Source organism: Xiphias gladius, chromosome 19 (genome assembly GCF_016859285.1).
Source record: "Xiphias gladius isolate SHS-SW01 ecotype Sanya breed wild chromosome 19, ASM1685928v1, whole genome shotgun sequence".
Taxonomy (NCBI): domain Eukaryota; kingdom Metazoa; phylum Chordata; class Actinopteri; order Istiophoriformes; family Xiphiidae; genus Xiphias; species Xiphias gladius.
This window is the reverse complement of record NC_053418.1, coordinates 7,099,123-7,120,020: the sequence shown is the minus strand read 5'-3', so window position 1 is coordinate 7,120,020 and position 20,898 is coordinate 7,099,123. Positions and strand designations below refer to the sequence as shown.

Sequence of the window (20,898 nt, the reverse complement as noted above, 5' to 3'; positions counted from 1 at the left end):
AATGGGATTAAAAGCTAGATGCTAGTTGCATGATAACTCTCTGGGCCAATGTAGCATGGTGTGCCATTCATAAACCCGCTGCTGCTGATAAGTGGTGATAGACAGCAGACATAGGTATGTGCTTTACCAGCTGATGATAATTATGTTTATATTTTATTATATATTATATGAAAAAAATCTGTACATTTTGCATCATTAAAATCACATATACTACAGGTTATAAAGCCAAAACAATTAACCGTCCACAGATTTAATCTATTTAACAAACAATTTAAATAATTTATTCTCATATAAATTTAGCTAAAAGAGCTAAAAATTATTTATAGAAAGACATGATTTAAAATTATAACCCAGTGTTTTTAGTAGAAATGCCTTGAATTTGTTGAATAATGACTTTTGGCAGCTTCAAGGCTTCTTGAGAACAGCCTGGAAAAGGGAAAACAAGACAGTCTACAGTCATGCTAACAGCTCTGTGAGCTTGTAGTTAGGTACGACAGTGCTTTCAGTTGAATTCTAATGTCAGCATGTTAACATGCTCTCAATGGCAATGCTTATATGCTGAGCAGATATGTTGTTTAACATGTTCTTAGTTCAGCACATTAGCATGCTAACATTTGCAGCTGAGGCCAACGGGAATTTCCTTAGTTTTGCAAGTATTTGATCATAAACCAAAGTATTGGAAAAATTAAACTTTTGACCTGATCGTGGCGCTATATGGAAAATGAAGGGATCACCAAACTTATTACAATTCAGGATAACATGAATTTCTGTACCAAATTTCATGGCAATTCATCTATCATTTGTTTAGTCTGGGCCAAAGTGGTGGTCCAACCGAATCTCCCATACCTGGAACCGTGACGCTAGCATGACTAGAACTGAAACCCATCATCATTAATATTTTTGTATAAGAATTGTTCAGAGCTAGAAGGGGACTAGGGTCCTAATGAGTTCATGATGACCTCGTGACGTGTGCCAGCATTTAGGTGCAGGCCTGAGTACTGTTAAATAAGACTCTGCTGCAACAAAATTAGACAGGTTTCTGCTCTTACCTGTTTGGCTGGAAGGAGATCTTGTCATAGCCCGTCACCTCACAAAGGTCCTTCTCCAGCTGTCTAAAAAGTTTCTGGTAGCCCTCAGCCTGATCCAGAGGCACGAAGGGGTGGATGTTGGCAAACTCTCTCCAGGTGATGGGCTAAAGAAAAGGAGCAGAGGAGAGCAGTGAGCTGGAAAGAGTTGCAAGAACTTTCCTAAACTAATTTGTAGGATATCTAATTTGTTCTAAAGATAGTTTGTTCTAAACAGTTTGTCAAGTCTATTGAATAACTCACCATGAGTTCTGAAGAACTATTTAGCTTCATGGTGCAGGAGCCCTAAAGAAGAAAACAACATTTTACCACCACATAAGTCTCACATATGGCATGATATGAATTTCAACTGGTGCAAATCAGAATATCTTCAGGTAGCACTGACCAGTGGTATCATGCTGTGCACCAAGGAGATGTCCTTGTTCTCCAAGCGCTTCATGTATCGCACAATGTTGGTCTCAGAGTGATAACTGGAGACAGATTAAACAGAAAAATGGAAGTAGGTTTAACTAAGGGCATGTTATTCTCTGATGCCAATATCTGCTGTAGGTTTTCAAGCAAAATTAGGACCAGTAGCCTTCTTACTAAGTGCACTAGTAGGATGATTGACTAAGCATTTCCTTTCCAAGCACAGTACTGTGCAAAGTTTTTTAGGTATTTTAGGTGTTTAGTTTCTTATCCATCAAGCAATACAATCAGGGAGGCGTCTGATCTGTCCCAAATTCATTCAGCACCATGACAACAACCCCAAACACACAGCCAGAGTCATAAAGAACAATCTTCAGAGACAAGAAGAACAATGAGTTGTGCATCAGAGGGTGTGGCCCCCAAAGAACCCTCCATAAACTTCCACCGTTACGCAGAAGATACCCAATTGTACTTGTCAATGAAGCCTGATGAAACCAATCAGTTAGCTAAACTCCAAGCATGCCTTAAGGACATAAAGACCTGGACGACCAGCCACTTTCTTCTGAGGTTATTGTACTTGACCTGAAACACTTCAGAAACACATTATCCAATGATATATTTACTCTAGATGGCACTGCCCTGGCCTCAAGCACTACTGTTAGGAATCTTGGAGTTCTCTTTGATCAGGATATGTAATTCCCAAATAAAACAAACTTCAAGGACTGCTTTTTTCACCTATGTAACATTGCAAAAATCAGGCACATTATGTCTCAAAAAGATGCAGGAAAACTAGTCCATGCTTTTGTTACTTCTAGCCTGGATTATTGTAATTCCTTATTATCAGGCTGCCCTCTCTCAATGTCTCTAAGTCTCTAAATGCTCCCCAGCTGATCCAAAATGCTACAGCACAAAAACTAGGAAACTAGGAACAGAGATCACATTTCTCCTGTGTTAGCTTCTCTGCATTGGCTCCCTGTAAAATCCGGAATAGAATTTAAAATCCTCCTTTTCACCTACAAAGCCCTTAATGGTCAGGCACCATCATATCGTAAAGAGCTCATAGTACCCTGTTACCCCACTAGAACACTGCGCTCCCAGAACGCAGCCTTACTTGTGGTTCCTAGATTCTCCAAAAGTAGAATAGGAAGCAGAGCCTTCAGTTTTCAGGCTCCTCTACTGTGGAACCATCTTCCAGTTGGGGTCCAGGAGGCAGACACCCTCTTCACGTTTAAGAGTAGGCTTAAAACCTTCCTTTTTTTGATAAAGCCTATAGTTAGGGCTGGTTCAGGCTTCTCTTGAAACATCCCCTAGTTATGCTGCTATAGGCCTAGACTGCCAGGAGACTTCCCACGATGCACCGAGCTCCTCCTTCCACTTCCTCATCCTTACGCATTTAGTCGTCGTATTATTATTATTATTATTATAAATCTCATTGTGTTATGTTCTCTTTCCTCCTGCTCTCTCCCTTTCTCCCCATTGGGACATCGGTGTAGTGCTATACTATGTGCTACAGTGTTGCAATTTAACTGAGAATACCAACCTGTTAAAGACCTGGTGTATGAGGTACTTGCTCGTCCTCTTGAAAGGACTTCCCATGATCCCTTTCACCCGCTCACCCATCTTCTCAGCAATCAGCTCCTGGAAATTTAGCATTACAACTTAAGGCACTGGCGCTTTACTTTGAAGCATTGAATAATAATCACAATGTTGCCCTGAAGCAAAGCCACAGGTGAAACTGATAGCTAAATGACAACAGATAAAATTTCAATCAACAGTGAGTGAACAACGATCAACGTACAGCTGATGATTCACAGCCAAAGACCCAGAGCAAGTCATCCAAGTCCCTTTCAGTCACCGTCTCATCCAGAGAAACACCCAGCTGTTAAGAGAAAAGCAGAAACAACAAAAATTATAATCTTAAACTGTATACGTCTGTTGAATTTTTCCCCAACACAAGACAATAACACAATTACAAAACATTTAAAAAAAATTTTTTTTTTTAAAGTTACACCCAAATGTCTGATCAGTTTGTCAGTTAAAACGTAGGTAACGTTGCACTAAGATCATATTTCATTCTCACCACTCCATCAGTGTAGACTCGCAGGTTTATCTGCCTCTGCACAGCTCTCTCCAAGATGTCTTTGGCTGCCACGCTACAGTTGATCTTTAAAGTGTCGAAGAACATCTCGCTGTGCAGCCGGTGTCCTGCTCTCTTCAGACCTGAAACAAATAGAGGGGGTCATTACCGTCAAAAATAAAAAAATAACACAGTTTACAAGAAGGAGGGCACTGTACTTCATTGATTTATTCAATCGTTTCTTTAATCCCCTATCAGGTCATACAGTATTTAGTATCTTAGATTGATGGGATGTTGACAAAATGTGGAAAAAACTACACATCTCACACGAAACTTCAAAAACTGGCAGAGATGATTACTTTCAGAAAATGATCCTGCGACTGAATCAATAAAAGTTTGATTTCAAGTCAAGCAAAGCAACAACATTTACCTTCAGCTAGGATCAGAGCAGCATTGTGTGTCCTCTCAGCAATGTGTTTGAGTCCCTGAGGACCATGATACAATGCATACATAGCAGCCATGTTGGCCAGCAGAGCCTAGAAGGGTGAACAACAGGGATGAAAATATTTTTACAAACAAAAACACAATTAACTTAAATAGAAAAAGGATCTTGAAAAATTCTCTCATGTCAGCTCATTGACTGACAGTGACTACAAAAACATAAAAAACACACACATTCTCCCAAAATGGTTGTTCAAAATTATTTCAGTTAATTTTTTTTTTTTTTAATATGCGGAAATGATAAAACGGTGCAAAATGTAAGCTTGGTCATACCTGTGCAGTGCAGATGTTGCTGGTTGCTTTGTCTCTGCGGATGTGTTGCTCTCTGGTCTGCAAAGCGAGCCGATACACTTCCTTACCAGCTGCATCCCTGAAATGTGAATGTTTTTTTTTTTTTTTAAACTATTCCCAAGGGAAGCTTCCAAGTTTCTCCCATTGGTTTTAATATGAAGCCCTTTCGTTTCATGAGCTGGACGATTAACTTCCCTCTCCAGAAATAAAATGTTACGTCTCACCTGGTGACGCCAACCATTCTGCCAGGCATCATCCGGACCAAGTTGTCTTTAACAGCAAAGAAGGCAGCGTGTGGACCGCCGTAGCAGAGAGGGACCCCGAACCTCTGGGAACTGCCCAGTGCGATATCAACGCCAAACTCCCCAGGAGGACGCAGCACGCAGAGAGCCAGCAGATCTGTGGCACAGCAAGCCAGGGCCTTGACGGGGAAAGAAGTGTGAAGTGAACTATGGATTTGTAATTGGTCATAAAAAGACTACTCCCGCTAATCTGTTGTGTTTTGCAGTTATGACACATACACGTCAGGGATTTGAAAGGGTTGTATCCCAGCTGTGAGAGCTTTGTCCACTCCCAACCAAGACCAATGACGAAGAAATTTACTAGTGACTGTAACCTGACAAATCTTGATACGAGATTATATACGTTCCAGCCCTCTTGCAAAAGCGTCACAAGGTCTTCTATATAAATATACAGCTGTGTCATCAGTGTAAAACTTGAAGTGGAGCTGCTGTGAAAAGGGACATCCAATCGCTTCCTTGAGACACCTTGACAGTGAAATTTGGATATTGGACAGGGACACTTTTCTACTCAGATACACTGCTAAAATCAAAACTTAGGCACAAAATACAACTGGCCAATAAAAAGCAATTCCAATGACAGAAAACAGCACTCGGCAATCATAGATCCTGTCCCACTCTTATGTTTTTTTTTGGTATAAAATGATCAAAAACAGCATGCATCTACTATGCTTGCTCTGTTCTTGCCATGCGACATCTCTTTCTGAGCTTTCTTCTATTTTTTTCCCCTGTTAAAAGGGTTGTAAACCCCACTGAAGAAATTTTTGATTTGTGATACTGGGCCGTATAAATAAAATTTGTCTTGACTTGACATGTTTAATTAGCAAACACGCTGTTGGAACTCTATCAAACTACATCATTTCTGGCCATTCAAGATTAAATTATTCAAACTGTTACTACTGCTTGCGATTTTCAACAACCCGCTTGCAAGGATGCCTAAAATAAAAAAAAAAAAATCTCACTAATGAAGCTTTTACTCGCTTTACTTTTACACACTTCACTTTTGTGGGAACTTTCGCTTACCCCTCCTTTGTGTGCACGGTCCACAAGGGCGGTGAAGTCTTCCACCCTACCATCAGTGTCTGGATACTGGAAGAGCACACCGCTCACATCCTTCCCGCTAAAGTCCATCTCATGATGCAGCTTCAGCACTGTTTTAACCCCTATGTAGCTGAAACAGAACAGTCAGAGCTTGAAGCTACTTGGCTTAAAAAGAGAGAGACTTAAGTGATTTCTGTATAAGAAATATAGACATATAATGGTACATAGTAGTGCAAACACTGAACACTTAAAGAAAAGCTGCTTGAAGGGGTTTTCTGTTTACATATCTTAAAAGACTGTGGCACTATACAGCAACTCAGTGGTAATTCATGCAATAAAATGTCACGTTTTTCCTGTTCACCCATTTGATATTTTCATATGCATCATTTGTTTTGACAGGAGAGCTCATGCACTGATGTGTGTGTGTGTGTGGGGTACATACTTGGCTCTGGTCTGCACCACAGCAATGGTCTGAGGATGGCAACGTGAGTCAATGTAGAAAGTCCTCCGTTTGTTCTGTCTGTGAGAATTAACCACAAGTAGCTGGTCAGAGTGAAGACTGCGGCCAGAATGCCTCAACTCAGGACTATATCAGGCAACATACAAACTACATCCTGAATTAAACTCTTTTAACGTCTTTTCTAGTCTATTTTTCATAACAGTTTGCTTTTAGCAGCATGGAAACATTTTTCTATGTCTAAAGGAACATAAAGGCCTGAAAATTAATGGTCACTTGTAAAACTGACCGTTTCGACAAGGGACAACATATACTGTGCATATGCTAATGTATTGAAAATGCATCAATTTGCTTGGTTTCTTTTGTGGCTAAGATGTTTAATAGTAATTATCTTTCATTCATGTAACTAGATTCCATTTCCCAATCATGGTCTGAGAAGCAAAGATGGCTCTCCAAGTCACTGCGGTCGTTTCGTTTGATCTCATCGATACCTGTGGCAGAGCTGCATGGCCTCGGCAGCGGCCGTTCCCTCGTCGAGCAGGGAGGCGTTGGCCACAGGCATGCCTGTGATGTCGCAGATCATGGTCTGATAGTTGAGGAGTGACTCCAGGCGACCCTGAGAAACCTCAGGCTGGTAAGGCGTGTACTGAGTCACCCTGAGAACAAGACACACACTATGAATCACCAGAGCGAGTCTGGACACGAGGACAATAGCACAAAGTTGGTGGTATTCATGTATCCGGGACGGGACAGTGGAATGCATTATACCTCTCCCCTGACCCTGGGATTTGGGAGAAAATGCGGGCAAGGATTGTTGATTTTGATTTAGTTGAAAGCAGACAGCATGAGAGAAATATATCATCAGATCTCACATGAGGAAAGGTTGTTGGAGTAACCTCAAGTCACACAGCTTCCGATTAAGGCCTCGTTACTCAGCAACTCAGCAATTAAGCTTTAAATGAGTAACCAAACCTCATGGATAAACATTATTAGTTGCCTGTGACAGTGCCAGAGAAATTTAAAAAAAAAAATGAATAAATAAAATAAAAAGCTTATGGCACAAATCTCCATAAGTTTTCTCCTGAGGGAAGGTGTCATCTGAGGACACTCACCAGCCCGCATTCTCCAGGAGATTGCGCTGGATAGGCGGCGGTACCGAGCAGTTGTAGTAGCCCATGCCGATGTAGGACCGCCATACCTTGTTCTTTGATGCAATCTTCTGTAAGGACTCCAGAATCTCATTCTCACCTGGAAAATATTTAAAGCGGGACAGTGTAACTCTTGCTAAAACAGCAGTCACCGTGTCATAAGTGATAATTACGTGATAACAGTGCTGATAACAGCAAAAAACCGTGTAAAAGTAGCGTTAGAATAAGAGTCATCATGTCTTACGGCTTATACTACAATATCTATCTTTGGTTTGATAACATTGTTTACGTATGAAATGAACCTCTCATTTGTAAGAGAAACTGGGTTATTTCTCCTTTCAAAGTTACACAGCCTGACTTTAATTTGTAGTTATGATTTAGTTTTCTGGGTCTCTGCTTTTTGGGGAATGACACTGAATGGCAGGCTTGAAAAATGAGACAATAAAACGTGTCCATATGTCTGCTCTCCTGTGGCCATTCGGTGTAAAGTTGCAAATCAATTAATGGAGATGATGTATGGAAATATTCAAGTTACATGGCTTCTGTCTCAAAGTGATGAAGCACCTTAGTATTTCAGTATTTAATTAACTCGATTAACCAAAAACAGACGTTCCCAAAAATGTAATACATCACGATACATATTACAATATAAAATTACACATGCTGTGATACCTTTTATCTATCTTTTATCATTTGGGATGAACATAAAACATTTTCACATTTTAAGTTTATATTTATGTCCAACACCGAACTAGAAAAAGCAACAATAGTATCAAACAAGATATCGCAAAGGTTCTGATGAAGAGCGTCGTGTCTCTCATGTGAAATACTGGCTGTATAACTAACAGGATTAAGAAGATCAGTGTGGCATGCAATCAGTTAGAGGTGCCATGTGGTCCGAATACAGTTGGAGCTGCAATGATTAGTCAATTCATCAACTGTAGGAGGATTAAGTGGCATCTATTTTGATCGTTGAAGCATCTGAGGCGTTTCCTAAGGAACTCTGGTTTCTCAAAAGTTGGGAATTCACTGAATGCCTCGACCTAAAAATTACATTAAACTGAATATTTTGGGATTTTGAATTTCGCTCACAAAAAAAAGACATTTGATGCCTTGGGAGATTGTCATTGGCATTGTGTTTTTTTTCCTATTTATTATCAAAATTATGCGGAAAATAACTTGCAGTTTGATGGGTTATGAAAATAATCATTAGTCGCTGCCTTCAAAACAGTATGACCCTCCAAATAAGAGAGAATATACTGTAAACAATACATCGTTATGGGGAAAAAAACAAACAAACAGTTAAAGTCAGTTAAACGGAAGATGAGAAGACAATGGACGTTACACATTTCTGTCCATGACACATGCAAACCCCTCTTCCCGTCAAAAGAAAGACCCGATGGCCAGTTATTTAGCCTCATTCCCAACTGCTGTTAGGAAGCCCTGCCAGTGCACCACCAGCCTCTGAGATTCCTCTGGCCTTCCTGGCTGCCTAGCAACTCCAAGGAATGGACAATACCGCCCCGTCTAAACCGAGAGCCCTGGCTACTCCCGTTTTTCGGGGAAGAAAGACAACTCTGGTCCTCGGCGGTGAGAGAGACCGTAGGCCAGTGATCAAGTGGATATTTACAGCGTCTTGCAAAAGGCCCGAACGGCGGACATTCAACTCCGCGAAGAAGTGTTTGGAGGTGGTGAACCGGCCAAATTCAGTACAGATATAAAAATGTAGTGGTTGAGGATAATCAGCAGCTTCAGAGTGAGCCTTTAAGTGTGTATTTTGGTGTGTATGTGTGTCAGTCGGGAGGACTGCTTTCCCATGGTCCCAGAGTTCTACGGGGCAGCAAAAAAAGCCTGATTCAGAACCATCCAGGAGGTCTATTGTTGGAGAGAGAATCCCTCGCTGGCTCTGCAAACTGAAGCCCCCATCCAAAGCTGAACAAGCAGAAAATCAGCACGGCCTCCAGTTTGTTCCTTCAGCATGGCTTGTTGCATTATGAAACCCGACAAAGTCAGAGGAGGGGCCGACGCGGGGCGGATCGGAGTGACTAGGTGATATGGAAAAGCTGCAGTACCTGATGATTGGTAACTGCTTAATCTCAACATGAATCTTTTTTTTGAAATGTTGGACTTTCTAGAGGATGTCCACAGTGTTAAAGCTGACTGTGTCAGGCGGATGATTTCTGAGTTTACGGACACAGAGGCGTTAAAGGCTCTGCGACAGCTGTCAATGTCAGAACGCCAGCATTTCTTAACAAGAGTCTCTCCACAACCCCTGCATTAAATAGAGCACGTAAGAAGGTCAATGCTTGGTTTGGGTGTTAATTCAACGTTAGAGTTTATCAACTTTCAGTGGTATCATATCGTGACGATATGGCATTTAGAGCTGAGACATCGATTAATCGATCACCATGAAATTAAATCAGCAACTATTTGATGATTGATTTATCGTTGCGAAAAAAATGCCCCAAAAAATCCCCTAGTTTCAGCTCCTCGCTTGTGAGATTTGCTTGGTTTCTTCGCCTTCTGTGATAGTAAATTGAATACTTTGGGGTCTTGGACAGTTGGTCGGACAAAACAAGGCATTTGTCATCACCACTTTGCTCTTTAGGGAAATGTGACAGGCATTGCTTTTGTGATGCTTATGCACCAAACGGTCAATAAATGATTTGAGAGAAAATACTCTGCAAGTTAACCGATGACGAAAATAATGATCAGTCACAGCCCTTATCATACTGCCTTATTGTTTTTACAAAATCCTGCCCATTTCAAGCTGTAATTAAAAATGGATCAACTTAGTTATTGAGGGAGTTTTGTCTCATGTGACCCTTGACAGTGGAACAGATTTCATGGCGCCAAACACCAACTGGATTGTTTCGACTGTGATATTATTGCATACATTTGCAATATCACGGTATCCACTGACGCCAGAAAAGATGTTCCTGTCATCCTTGAGATTTTGATCTCCACCCTGCTTCCCAGCCACACGGCACTCTTTTCGTTTTTGCACAGTCAAAAATAATGACAACCCCAGTCCGGCAAATTAACAAAAGCATCATCTCCAAGTAGAAACATATTTGCGTTTGGCAGCACTCGTTATTTATGTAGACAGCCATAATTTATTCAGCTTTCAACGGGGCTTAGAGCTGACAGAGAGGCAGCTGATCTTAGAGATTTATTTATTTTATTTATTGCCTTGATGTCTTCCATTGTGTGCTGGAAATCTCTGATAAAACCATCTCATTATCATGTCTCTATCTTGTATTTTATTTTGTTATCTAGGAAATGAGCCCAAATAAACTCTGCATCAGACTGCATCTGGCACTGAGATGTACACGTATTGCATATATGCAGAAAGAAAGAAAGAAAGGGGGGGGGATATATCCAGGCAGATCCCATGCAAAACACACCAAAGTCACCTTATTAGGAACCCCCTCGGCTGTGATGTAATGTGAACGCTGTAACCAGATTGAACTGGACTTGGGACCGGAGCGCAAGGCTAAACTTTACACTCCAGTTGCCATCCTATGAGCATCGGCTTCCCAACAGGAGATTGGTGCCGCTCGCCGGGTTTCGCAAAAACAACTCCAAATATGTTCAAAGGAAGACTTAACCGGGCAGAGCGCTCCGCGGCGCACAATAGAGGTGCAACCTACATTTCAGCCACTCACTCGGCCTCATTCAGCGCCCGTTTGACGTGGGGAAACCTCACCGTGCAAAAAAAAAAAAAAAAAAAAAGCTGGAGTTCCAATGGGGGGGGGGAAATGCCCTCTTTTTTACATGCATTTTGATGACATTCGCGGTTTTAAACCGGGTCGGGCACCGATGCGTCGAGGCCGATCGTGCGGCGTTTTAAAACACAGGGACGTTAATGCAACACGAGGATGTTGTTATGTCAAAAAACAAAAAAAACAAAATTGTATTCGAGTGGAGGCAAACTTACAGACTGGATCATCCATTTTCATACTCCACTGCATACGGATGGAGGCTGGAACTGTGTTTTCGATCAACTGGTCGATTGACTGTGAAAAAAACAACAAACAAAAACATTTTAATATAGAAAAGCGCAAAAAAGGAAAAAGCTAAGAATAAATACACTACTCAAAGCAAATGTTTCCATCCTGAAATTCGGTTTAATAAAAAGAAAAGGACGTTTTTGCGCCCTTTTTTTGGTGGGGGGTGAGTAGTAAATCTTACCTCGAGTCCCACAGCATCCAGCATTTCTCTCTTCTCCCTCTCACCTGGACCGATGTGCCTCTCTGCAAAGTCATCGTGTCTGGGTAATATTCTCTCTATCTGTCTGGAGGGGACGGCCGCAGACGTCCTCAGAGCCCGGGCTGCTGTGGTGCGGGACGTGCCGCTGTTTCGGATCCTGCACTGAAGTTTCCAAACCACGCGGCTCTTGTCACTCAGATGCCTGCACGGTGCGCTGGGATTCACCGACTTGGCCAAGAAGATCCCCCAGGACTTGGCGCAGGTCTGCATCTCTAGATCGCTTTGCAAGACAAGTGTGCAGAAACCGGTGAAGCCTTTACCACCCCTCGCTCAGGCTGAGGTTTTTTTTTTTTTTTTTTCCCCCCCACTGAGACTGATGCGATCCCTGCAGGAGACTCTCGCAACTCCTTCAAACTGCAGAGTTTATACAACTGCACAGTTGCACAAGAGCGGGCCAATCAGAGCGGAGATGCTGCGTGACGCAGTGACGAGCCCCGGTCAAACAGCTGCTAAACTTTCTCACGTGCCCACCGTCCACTCCGGTGGCCGATAGGAGATAAAAACACAGAGGTATCACTCCAGAGATATTTCAGGAGCGAGGCTCAGTTTCAAAGTCCGCCCTGAACACCGAGTCCTCGTTGACTTTAATCAAGGTGTGTTCGGTGATAATGTGCGAGTTCACGAGGGCAACAATGCTGTCTGAGAGATGGGACGGTACATTGTGACACCCTGACCTTTTCCCCAATGGCCAATAAAGTGGCATGGCTGGATTGCTTAAGGCCGAGGCTTGGTCATTCCTGTTTTATAAAGAAATCAGGAATGTATCAGATGAAAACATGGAGCCCCTGGACACGGACATGTAAAAGGCCTCCTACGTTTTCCTGCATGGCAGCAAGACCCCCAGACTGAAAGAGACCCAAAATGACCACAAACAGCGCAGTTGTGTGTTAGCTGTCAAGAAATATGTTGTAACGGTCACTCCAAACAGAAAAAAACTAGAAAGTACTTGCAGGTACCTTTAAAAAGGTGCAATACTATGAGTAATGGCTTACTGATTCATAAGTACAAAAGGAATCAAATAGTCCTCCAGAAAGCCCCCATGCAGGGTACCATCCCTTTGTAGACTGATCAGTTATAAACATCAAAGTCTGCAGGTCTATGGGAGGAAAAAAAGAACTTCAAAACACCTATGCCACTGGTCCCTCAGAAAAAGTACGTTGTGAATTAAGAAAATATAAACTGGAACTGAACGATCTCAAACAAAAAGAACCAGTTTTTTTATAGAGAGGCTCAGACATGACAGATTTCAGCATTATAAATCAAGTAAATACCCGGCAAATCTAGTTAAAAAAAAATAGAAAAACTAACCATTACATTTATTTAGGACTCAGCAGGTAGAAGCCTCTCCACGATTCTAAGGAAATAAATGATATATTCTAAAAAAAATTGCACCCCTCAGATCGTAACCCAGATATTGACCACATCCATAAATTCCTTAGTACCATAACACTTCCACATCTCACACAATAACAAGTTATAACTTTAGACCAACTCTTATTCCCCTGAATTTTACAGTGCGCTCAATAGCATGCCCAATACCTGGACCGGATGGCTGCCCTGCTGGGTTCTACAAGCATTTCTGGACAACCGTCTACCCACTGTTCATAACAATGATAGGTGAACTCACAATCACCTCCAAAATACCTCAAACTATAAATACAGCATGAGCACCCTACTCTTGAAACCTAACAAAGATCGCACTCATCCGGCTAATTATCAGTCACTCTCCCTTCTCAATACAGACATAAAAATGAGAAGCGAGACATTAGCATCCAGACTTGAAGGAGTCATCTCCTTTCTCAATCATCCCAATCAGATAGGTGTTATCAAAGGAAGACGGTCATCTGCCATCACTTGCAAACTATTCAACCTGATGAAGCTTTCAAAGCACCAAAAATCCACCGCCATGATTCTATCACTTGACGCCATAAAAGCATTTGACAAAGTTAATTGGAAATTCTTATTTATAACCTTAAGGAAATTTGGGTTGGAGAGTCATTTGTTGAAAGGATAACGGGACTATACACATCACTAATGGCCACCATCCCTACCAATGTGTTGATCTCAAAAAACTTCACTGTATACAAAGGGACCAGGCATGGCTGTCCTCGCTCTCCATCCCTCTTGGCTATATTCATTGAGCCTGTGGCAGCTGCAATGAGGCAAAATGGAAACATCAAAGATATCCATCCAGTACACAGCACAAATTATTCTTTACGCAGATGATGTGTTATTACTCCTTCAGGACCCTCACTCATCACGGCAAGAATGCTTCGCGGTTATAAAATCTTTCTCGAACTCTGCAATTACTCAGTGAATTGGTCACAATCCACCATCTTACCGCTTGGTATGAATGAAAGGGATGTGGCAGCATTGGTATCACCTTATCACGTCCCCACAGGCAATCTCCTAAGCTGCCAGAACTGTTCGATCCAAACTCCACACCACTACTCAAATCAATACAAGAAGAGTTAAATTGCTGGACCAACCAACCTCCCTATTTCTCTTTCCATAAGAATAGCAATAATTAATTAATGTCGATCCTACCAAAAATCAACTATTTATTGTCTATGATCCCTATTTTTCCCAACACATCCTGGTTCAAATCCCCCAACTCGGCTATCTCAAAATTTTACCCGCAAAACAGAACTCCACGGATAAAACTTTCAACTTTAAGAAAACCAAAATCCCAGGGGATTATTTCATTATTATTTCATTATTATTTGTTAGATTTTTTATTTATTTGAAATATTTGTTGTTTTAAATGTGCTCTTCAAATAACCCTTACATGACAAATCTTGATCATTCAGGAACACAATAAGTGACTATTAATTTACACTATTGAGGAATCTCCAAACCATTTTCCCGATTAATCTTTTGTTCTATTAATGAATAGTGAAAAATGCCCATCACATTTCCACAGAGTCCTTGTTGAATACAAAAAAAAGGTCATTTTGTCCAACCAACAGTCCAAAACCCAGGGATATTCAATTTATAATGATGGCAATTATAAATATAAGATAAACAATATTAATCCTCACACTGGAAAAGCTGCAACCAAAAAACAAATGCTTATTGTCAATAATCCCTATTTTTCCCAACACATCCTGGTTTAAATCCCTCAACTTGGCCATCTCAAAATTTTACCCGAAAAACAGAACTCCACGGATAAAACTTTCAACTTTACAAAAACCAAAATCCCAGGGGGGATTAGAAGCCCCGAATTTTGAATAATATCCCCTGGCCAGCAATGGCTCAAATATTCTAAAAAAATGGTTCAGTCTTCCAAAACTTGATTCTTTCTGATTAGAAACTGAACATGAAATATGCAACAACATCCATTCATCAGCCAAAACATCAAGCAAGATTACTGTTTTCAAAACATAACAATAGTTTCGACCCTGTCAGCTTGTTGTCACTACCTGGAAGGATAAAGGAATTAAACATCTTCACCACATCTTTCAAGGGAGTACCTTCATAAATTTTCAACATCTAATCCAGAAGTTCGGCATTTGGAATACACGGTTTCTGGAGTACCTGCAATTAAAATCGACCATCCTATCAAAACTCCACAGAACTCTCTGCAGTCTAACTCATCCAATCTCCAAGTGGGACCGAGACCTCTCCACTGATACCAAGGCCGACTTCTGGACCCAAATCTGCAAAAATAACTTCAATAAGAGCAATAACACAAACTTAAAACTCATACAGTATAAAGTTATTCATAGAATACACTGCACTGGTGAGAAATTACACAAAATGGGATTTACTGAATTGGACCATGCACATACTGTTCACAAAACACAGCTGACACTTATTTTCATGAAACTTGGCACTGCTCACCAATCAGGCACTTTTGGCTCCAAGTTACAGATCAATTAACTCACTTACTGGACTGCCACATCCCTTTATCCCCAGAGGTCTACATCTCAGGCGACCTATCAGCGTTACAATTACGCAACCCTACTTCTGGTATTCTCCTGACAGCCCTCATTATTGGCAATAATTTCCAATGATCTCAGTAAAACCTGGCCCCCACTCATCAATAAATTAACCTCCACTACTGCCTGATCTCCAATCCACAATGCAGTGATGAATGAGTACATACGCACACACTTTCAATCCCAATCAATCCTGCCTCCCTTAGTCCAATTTCATATCATGCACACATTCTCCTTCGCCGTCTAACTTTCAGTGGTTTCTTTTCTTTTCCCTCCATCCTTTCCTCATCTTTTTCCTCTCATCTTAGTTGCTGTGTTCTGTGCTCCTGTTCTTTTCTCCCTCTGTTTTCTCTCTTTTCTTCTCATCATTTTAGTATCTTCTTGCAGAGCCATGGAATTAAATGTAGCTACAAACAGTTACCCACCACATACCAAATGTGTTTTTGTTTATTTTTTGTTTCTATTTTGTTCATTCAGATTGAGTCTCTACCCTTCCAAATTCAGCATTCCCTTCATGTTTAATGTTTTTTTAATTACTGTAATTAATTCAGTTATCGAGAGGGTAACGGTAATTATTACTACTTATTTGTTGTTGTTTTTTTCAATCCATCAACGATAAAATGTGTTAATATATCAGTATTGCTATACTATTACTATTTGTCATTATGACAGTTATTACTATTTATATTATTTATATTTAAATATGTACTATGTGTCATGATGACCGTGATTATTGTTTTTATTTCCGTTATCATTTTTCATAATTATTATTATAGAAATAGTTACCATGAAAGCTATCACACAGGCCATTACTAACATCAGGAGAAGGCTGTTACTGTATATTAATATTACTATTATATAGACTATTATTATTAATATTACTACACATGTATATAGAATGATCATGATGATGTTTGATTACTATGGATAATTTATGAAATAATGGTCTATCAACTAGTACATAGATCATTATTAGGAAAAAAAAAGATGATGATCCTGATTATTATACATATTAATAGAATGATGATGTCGACAATGTTATTTATCAATACTAATATAATTTGATGGTTTTCATTATTAGCAATATGGACATTAATATTAATTTTGATATCACTCTAAGAATTAAGATAATAATTAACAGAATGAAAGGCGTCAAATTAATGTTGTGCAATAAAAAATACAGTATTTCCCTCGGAAATGCAGTGGACTAGAAGTACAAAGTAGCTTGAAATGGAAATACTCAAATGAAGTACAAGTAGTTAAGTACACCATTTGAGCACATGTACATGGTTATTTTACACCACTGGGAGTCAATGCCTATTACTTCTCACATACAGTAAATCCCTGTAAATGTGGAAAGCGCAGACCGTAAGAAAAATGAAGGTTTGACAGTTTGTTAAAAGTTTTAACTTGTACTGTCTTATACAGAATCCACCATTGTACCACTGTATTATAAAGCAACCCTGATTAAAAATAAGAAATAATGAAATGTCCATTATCAGATCCAGGTAAAACATTACCAAGCCAGCAAGTTCTTTCCAGTAAAACGCCAGGTGGAATAACACAGTGAAAACAGACCTCTTGAGTTGCTGTCTGTTTGATTTAGGAACGTAAAAACACAGAGGTAAAAAAAAAAAAAAAATTTTGTTGCTATAGTTGCTGAAATATGAGTTGACAAAGAGCTTCCCACTACTGATATCGTTAAACAAAAGGAATAACCATTATCGGTTCTTTGTGATAATGGTAAACAAAAGCATTACTTCAACGCAAGCCACAGGTGGAATGACAAAGAGAGTCATGCAGGCAAAGCAAGTATTTCACCTCTTTAATAGGACAATCGGCACCAACGGTGTCCGAATAGTGTCTTTGTTTTGTCTGTGACATTCAACCTGAAATTCAGATATGGGTTTGATCAACTGGCTGGTGGAACAACATCAGTTTTTAATGCAGCAATGCTTTTCACTTCCATTTGCATTTTTGTTTTATTTTTTTGCTAAACGCGGATATCTGTCCTTGACGTACAGGTATGTAATTACATATCAATTGATTGATTTTATTCTATTCTAAACTTCATTTTAAAAGCAACGTGTCAAGTAATTCATTAGTATATTACGGGGCATTGTTACTCTGGGAAAGTAGAGACTCTAATGGGTCAGATATTTCAGTGAATTTATTATTTGATTTGGATTAAAATTTTAGGAAGTTCACGAAGTTTGATTTGTAAATGTGTCCTTGTATGAAATAATCTGTCCAACTGGAACGTAAGGCAATAGCTTAACCATAGTATTTTAACAGGGGATACAGTACTATCAACAGTTTTTTACATTTATTTATAGTCATTTATTTTTATTTCATTATTATTTGTTAGTATTTTTTATTTATTTGTAATATTTGTTGTTTTAAATGTGCTCTTCAAATAAACCTTACATGACAGATCTTGATCATTCAGGACCACAATAAGTGACTATTAATTTACACTATTGAGGAATCTGCAAACCATTTTCCCCGATTAATCTTTTGGTCTATTAATGAATAGTGAAAAATGCCCATCACATTTCCACAGAGTCCTTGTTGATGGAAAAAAATGTACATTTCATCCAAACAACAGTCCAAAACCCAATTCAATTTCAATTTAATTTATAATGATGGAAATTATAAGATAAACAATATTAATCCTCAAACTGGAAAAGCTGCAACCCAGCTGCTTAAAAAATGGCTTAAACGTTTAACTGATCAAAATATTGGCGGACTCCTTTCCTGGTTCGACTAAGCAACTAGTCGACTCATTGTTGCAGCTGTAGTTGTAAACGTGAATTTCTACTTAATTTCTTCTTACAGGTACCTCTTTGTTTCTGTTGGGGGATGTGTCATGGCAGTTTCCACAATGGGCATCTACAGCACGCTCCTGTTCGTTTCCACCTTTGTCTTTATTCTTCTCCTGGTCTCTGTGGATCCCGGCTATATCCACACCTGGGTGTTTGGTACCCAGATGTTGTGGCAAACGTTCTGGCACCTGCTTATACAGTACAGGGAATACTGCCTGCATGAGCCTGTCAGCATCAGGTACTAATCTAAAATCAATTCACCGGTTTGTAAGCTGACACCGTCATGCTTTGCCAGAGCATCCAGTATCAGTTATGAATAAATACCTTTGCTGTCTGGGTAATAATGAATGCATTTAAAGGATGAGTCTAGTGAGATTCTGTATTATTCTTATTGTCAACAAATCTCATTAATCTAAACAATGAATTGATCCTACTAACAATTATCACCTGATATAATTTGTTCCTCTTTGCCATAAAGCTCCAATTGTTGTACAAAAACCGAAAATAGTCCTCAAAAATGCACGATTTGCTGCTGTTTGGGCAACATTTGCTCAAATACAGTACCTGTAGGTGTTTTAAATTATTTCACCATTTCAAAAAAAATTTATTACAACCCTGTGACCTGTTTTTAAACCTTTTTTTAATGAGTCATGTTTTCAAGCTTGAGAGCCACTGACAATCTTAGGAAGTTGGACAGTACTGAGAAACGGACTAAAGCAGCGTTAGTTTTGGCCTTTTTTTTTTTTTTTTTTTTTTTAAATGGAATTTGTTCAGAGTAACAAAAATATAGCATGACACAAGCTTTATCCTTTAAGATACATAGATGATGATGATTAAACAACATAGAGAGGTACCGTTTACTCATGGTAAATATTTCCAGCTAATAGCTTTGAAGAGCAAAAGTCTAATGTGATGGTCTCCTTTGGACTACTTACTCTCAGAAAAAAAAAAAAAAAAAAAACCCCCACAAATATTACCTGAATGCAGAAAGTCAGAAAGAAACAAGAAATAAAAACATTATTAGCTATTTCCAGCCCACTGCCTATAAAATGCAACAATTAAAACGTTTGCTGCAAAGATTTCCTTTCAGAATTAGACCAATTGTTTTCCACCAACTTGAAAAGTGTTTTTTTTTTTGTTTGTTTGTTTGTTTGTTTTGTCATTTGACAAAACAAACTAGTTCATCATATGGTTCTCTTCGGCAGACTGGGTTATGCTCTTAATTACCACTGAACTTTAGAGGTTCAAGCTTTCCATGATTCTCAGCTCTCCGAGGACCCCTCATCCATGCTGACTTTTTGTAAGAAATTGTCAGCTCCTGTTTCCAAGAATGAACTTTGTCATATGATCGAAAGCTCGAAAACATCTACTAAATGGACCTTAAAATGGGATTGTTTAGTCCAGTGTTGTTTCCAAGGTTAATGATGAACTTCTAACCAGCTTTTGGACGCCATTATGCTCCTTGCTCTGGGTAAAAACGTAACATGCATAAAGATATATGAACATTTATTCGTCTTTCTGACAAAAAAAAATCATATATAATCAAATTACCCCCTCTTGTACTTTCAGATTGTTTTTGGCAGTGTCCTCTTTGATGCTGCTCACTCAGAGAATCACCTCAGTGTCCATGGACCTCCAGGAGAAACGAGCTATGTTCACATTTAACGCTTCATCCAAAAGTAATGGCTGTGTGATGTTTCTCCCTCTTATCAGCTACATCCTCAGTTTCACCACTTTGCTTGGTGGCCCTTTGTGCTCCTACAGCCAATTTGTGTCCCTTATGGAGGGAATCAGCCTCAACCCTCCGCCCAGTCCACTGGGTGTGGTGTGCCTAAAGTTGATACAGGTGTTATTGCTGGAGTTGGTGAGGTTTTGTCTTGTCTATTTTATAAGACAAACGATCTATGATCCCGCTTGCTCTGCTGTCCTTTGTGGCATCCTGTGGGTTTGGGGTATTGCGCTGGTTTTGAGGATCCAATATTACTCTCACTGGAGGATCAGCGAGTGCCTCAATAACGCAGCTGGGTTTGGGTTTTGCGAAAGTTCACCGGGGGACTCTCGAGACCGGAGCGGACCAACTGATGGAGATTTCTGGACGACTGAGGCGTCGAGCCGTATGTCAGAGTTTGCCCGTCGATGGAACGCCACAACAGCTTCGTGGCTGCGTAGACTGGTTTACAAAAGGTGTACACATTTCCCGTTGTTCATGACTTTTGGCTTTTCACTGTGGTGGCATGGTTTGCACTTGGGTCACTTTGTGGGATTTTTGACCTGGGCAGCAACAGTGAAAGCAGATCACTACATACATAGGTACTTGCACCCGAAGCTCTGTTCAACATGGAGGAGGCTGCTGTACAACCTTTTAGGCTGGATAAACACTCAAATGGTTGTTACCTGTGTTGTTATAGTGGTAGAATTAAGAAATATGTCCGGTTTGAGACTTTTGTGTGTTACATACGTAGGTCTGTTTCCACTTTGTAATATAATTCTACTTGTTATCTTAGTAAAACTCAGCATAGTAAGTTAGACTACTAAGGTACTCCCATATTTACA

The 20,898-nt window shown here is 39.9% G+C and overlaps 2 protein-coding genes across 2 annotated transcripts in view; one reads left to right on the top strand and one right to left on the bottom strand.

Moving 5' to 3' along the window:
• The window catches only part of gldc (glycine dehydrogenase (decarboxylating)), a 21,287-nt gene extending 9,364 nt beyond the window's left edge, over window positions 1-11,923 (bottom strand). The window contains exons 1-15 of the mRNA XM_040154636.1: window positions 11,502-11,923; window positions 11,248-11,326; window positions 7,272-7,407; window positions 6,651-6,815; window positions 6,145-6,222; window positions 5,685-5,832; window positions 4,587-4,783; window positions 4,345-4,441; window positions 4,001-4,106; window positions 3,574-3,713; window positions 3,292-3,372; window positions 3,034-3,131; window positions 1,471-1,555; window positions 1,329-1,370; window positions 1,050-1,192 (exon numbers count right to left, since the gene is read on the bottom strand). Coding sequence (XP_040010570.1) covers window positions 1,050-1,192; window positions 1,329-1,370; window positions 1,471-1,555; window positions 3,034-3,131; window positions 3,292-3,372; window positions 3,574-3,713; window positions 4,001-4,106; window positions 4,345-4,441; window positions 4,587-4,783; window positions 5,685-5,832; window positions 6,145-6,222; window positions 6,651-6,815; window positions 7,272-7,407; window positions 11,248-11,326; window positions 11,502-11,789 — 1,883 coding nt within the window. The 5' untranslated portion in view covers window positions 11,790-11,923. The remainder of the gene's footprint in view (window positions 1-1,049; window positions 1,193-1,328; window positions 1,371-1,470; window positions 1,556-3,033; window positions 3,132-3,291; window positions 3,373-3,573; window positions 3,714-4,000; window positions 4,107-4,344; window positions 4,442-4,586; window positions 4,784-5,684; window positions 5,833-6,144; window positions 6,223-6,650; window positions 6,816-7,271; window positions 7,408-11,247; window positions 11,327-11,501) is intronic.
• Window positions 11,924-17,422: 5,499 nt separating this feature from the next.
• On the top strand, window positions 17,423-20,872 carry mboat4 (membrane bound O-acyltransferase domain containing 4). The gene is made up of 3 exons (XM_040154635.1): window positions 17,423-17,544; window positions 18,359-18,583; window positions 19,915-20,872. Exons 1-3 carry the CDS (start codon window positions 17,423-17,425, stop codon window positions 20,870-20,872), a joined length of 1,305 nt encoding a protein of 434 aa, XP_040010569.1.
• The last annotated feature ends 26 nt before the right edge of the window (window positions 20,873-20,898 follow it).

Bases quoted from the DNA above. Each gene is read 5' to 3' on its own strand.
- mboat4 (XM_040154635.1), top strand. From the start codon at position 17,423: ATGGGTTTGATCAACTGGCTGGTGGAACAACATCAGTTTTTAATGCAG. The intron at 17,545-18,358 runs GTATGTAATTAC...TTCTTCTTACAG, and splicing joins TATCTGTCCTTGACGTACAG to GTACCTCTTTGTTTCTGTTG. The intron at 18,584-19,914 runs GTACTAATCTAA...TTGTACTTTCAG, and splicing joins CATGAGCCTGTCAGCATCAG to ATTGTTTTTGGCAGTGTCCT.